The sequence below is a fragment of the Frankliniella occidentalis genome, unplaced genomic scaffold (genome assembly GCF_000697945.3).
Source record: "Frankliniella occidentalis isolate FOCC.00 unplaced genomic scaffold, Focc_3.1 Scaffold44, whole genome shotgun sequence".
NCBI classification, from domain to species: domain Eukaryota; kingdom Metazoa; phylum Arthropoda; class Insecta; order Thysanoptera; family Thripidae; genus Frankliniella; species Frankliniella occidentalis.
In genome coordinates, this window is record NW_026267174.1 from 60,094 (window position 1) to 62,459 (window position 2,366).

Here is a 2,366-nt window from a genome sequence, read left to right on the forward strand (position 1 = left end):
CGCCCACCAGGGGGGGTATCACCCTCCTCTACTTCACGAGCCATCGGCCGCCAAAGTCAAACACTCACAAGTGCGCCGCGCCGCCGCGGTCCCTCGCGCCCACATCCGAGCCGGCCGTGCATGCGGTAACCAACCAACCCCCATCCTCTCCGCCGAACTCTGCCGGGCTCAGGGCTCGGGGGAAAAGACGCGATCGACCGCGCCTGTTGGCGCCGCACGGCTCGCACGGCAAGCGATCTGCGGGAGTAGAGATATTTGCACAACGAATTCCGACGAATTTGCCGCTGGCCGGAACTCATGCGAGCCCCCCCGCACCGCCACCCCCGGATATCCGGAGAACAGAGCAGCAGCGCGCATGCCGGGACTGACCGCACAGACTGCTCCGGAACCCAACCTCTTCCCTCCCCTGCCTCTGAGCCTTTCTGTGTTCCCCGCTCTCCCTCACGGACTAGGAGGGGAAGTCTGGCCGAGGGTCCTCCTATTTGGGTCATATTCACAGAGAGTTCTCAGTCGAAATAAGGAGTGAGATTTCCCTGACATCGCCCAACTATTGAAGAGTATCGTGTAAACCTCACTCAAATTGGGTGAGGACCTTTAGTTATACTCGAACTGAGCGAGAAAAATTATTTCACCCTTACGAGGAGAATAGAATCATTGCATTCACAATCATTCAAAGATGCATAAAGCTAGTAGGTATTTTCGCTGTTCTGCCGCTTGGCACTCCCATACTTTGATCTACACTCGCGTACTACGCCAACTGCGACACTACAGACGACTCACCCATCATGAACAAGGCCTCCACCACCACGTCGCTGACCATGGACGGCCGGTCCGGATTGACGAAGGAGGCGTTGTAAGGCACGATGATGGCGACGTAGAAGGTGGCGAGCAGGATGAGCCAGTCCCAGCAGCTCTTGAAGGCGCCGTAGTGCGAGAGGACGAAGCGCGACTTCTTGAGAGCCGACGTCTTGTACTCGGGCAAGGGTGCGCTGTTGGGCTGTAGCAGGGTCTGCGAAACAATAAGAAATCGCGATTTATTCCGCGGAATCGTTATGGAACACCCTAATTTCAAGAATATTTGCTTCACTATTTTTATCAATCTCCTCGCACACTCCACAAAGATTATTTCACAAGAAGTGCCACTCGTAAGTTACGGTTCCACTGTAAATCTTACCCACCCCGCGGCGAGCCCTGACAATTGTAATTGTTACGCGAAGGACAATCCGATAAGCGACGAAACAATTATAACGACGAGGTTAATGTTTGCTGGGTAGGCGTACGTGCCGTTCTGGGGCGCTCCGGGGCGCCCTTTGCCTCCGCAGCGGAGCGCTCTCACTGTAAATAAACTTTGTCACGTGACAAGAATGTTATGGATAAATGTGATATACACCGAGGAAAGGTTTCGGGGGTGCACCCTAATGTTTGGCTAAGTCCAAAAGAAAAAAAGCGCGGGACATCAAAATTTTCGTTGCTAAGTGACTTGGCATCGATACCACTTGTAAAAAAAAGAACAATCTCAACACAGTTTTTGTTGTCTAGCCTAACATCTTCTCCATTTACCCTCTGCAAATAAAAGTAAAGAACCGCAATTTTCTAACCAGAAGAAAAATTAAATTCCCAGGGGTGACATCGATTTACTCTTTAACATTCTCTTTCAAACGAGCCTACATAAGATAGGGTTACGATTTATATTGAAACATATAATTAGTCGTTCTTTAAAGGCTAATTTTTCTAGTTGCAGTTTTTTTAGTTCTTCAACAGAGCAGTTTCCGCCTCTCACAAGGGTATAAACGGTCACTGAAATGGGAACTTCTCCGAGGAAGGGAGTGTAACGACAGAAACAGGGTACTCGGTACTTTAAGCAAGTTGCCACTGACTGTCGCTACTCTCTGGGTCGCCACGAGCTCTGCGCGCCTGTGGGTGAACACACACTGAGAGAGTTAAGTTAAGGAGCACCACAGCTTGACGACACATTCGGGACGTGTTTCGTTTGAGCTGCTAGACTCGGGCGCCGCTGGGAGAGGAAAGGTTGTTTCTCTGTTTCTCCAGAAAAGCGAGAAAGGAAAAAAAGACTGCCGCGAGCACAAGATGTTTTGTTGAATATATTCCCCCGGAGAAAAGGGTAAATGTCTGGAATCAGCAGGCCAGTTGTTTCCTTTTGTCTGGCAATGAAAAAAAGAATCCATTGGCGTGAAGGAGAGGAGGCAGATAGAGAGAGCAGAGAGAGAAAGATAAGAGGAAGAGAGCAGAGATAGAAAGAAAGAGAGAAAGAGAGAAAGAGAGGGAGAGAGGGAGAGAGCGAGTGAAAGAGAGAGATAGATGGATAGATAGATAGATAGATAGAGAGAGAGAGAGAGAGAGAGAGA

General features: G+C 50.0%; 1 protein-coding gene across 1 annotated transcript in view; it reads right to left on the bottom strand.

The window, feature by feature from the left end:
* The window catches only part of LOC113206066 (potassium voltage-gated channel subfamily H member 8), a 121,075-nt gene that overhangs the window by 19,305 nt on the left and 99,404 nt on the right, over positions 1 to 2,366 (bottom strand). The window contains exon 7 of the mRNA XM_052266904.1: positions 781 to 1,009. Coding sequence (XP_052122864.1) covers positions 781 to 1,009 — 229 coding nt within the window. The remainder of the gene's footprint in view (positions 1 to 780; positions 1,010 to 2,366) is intronic.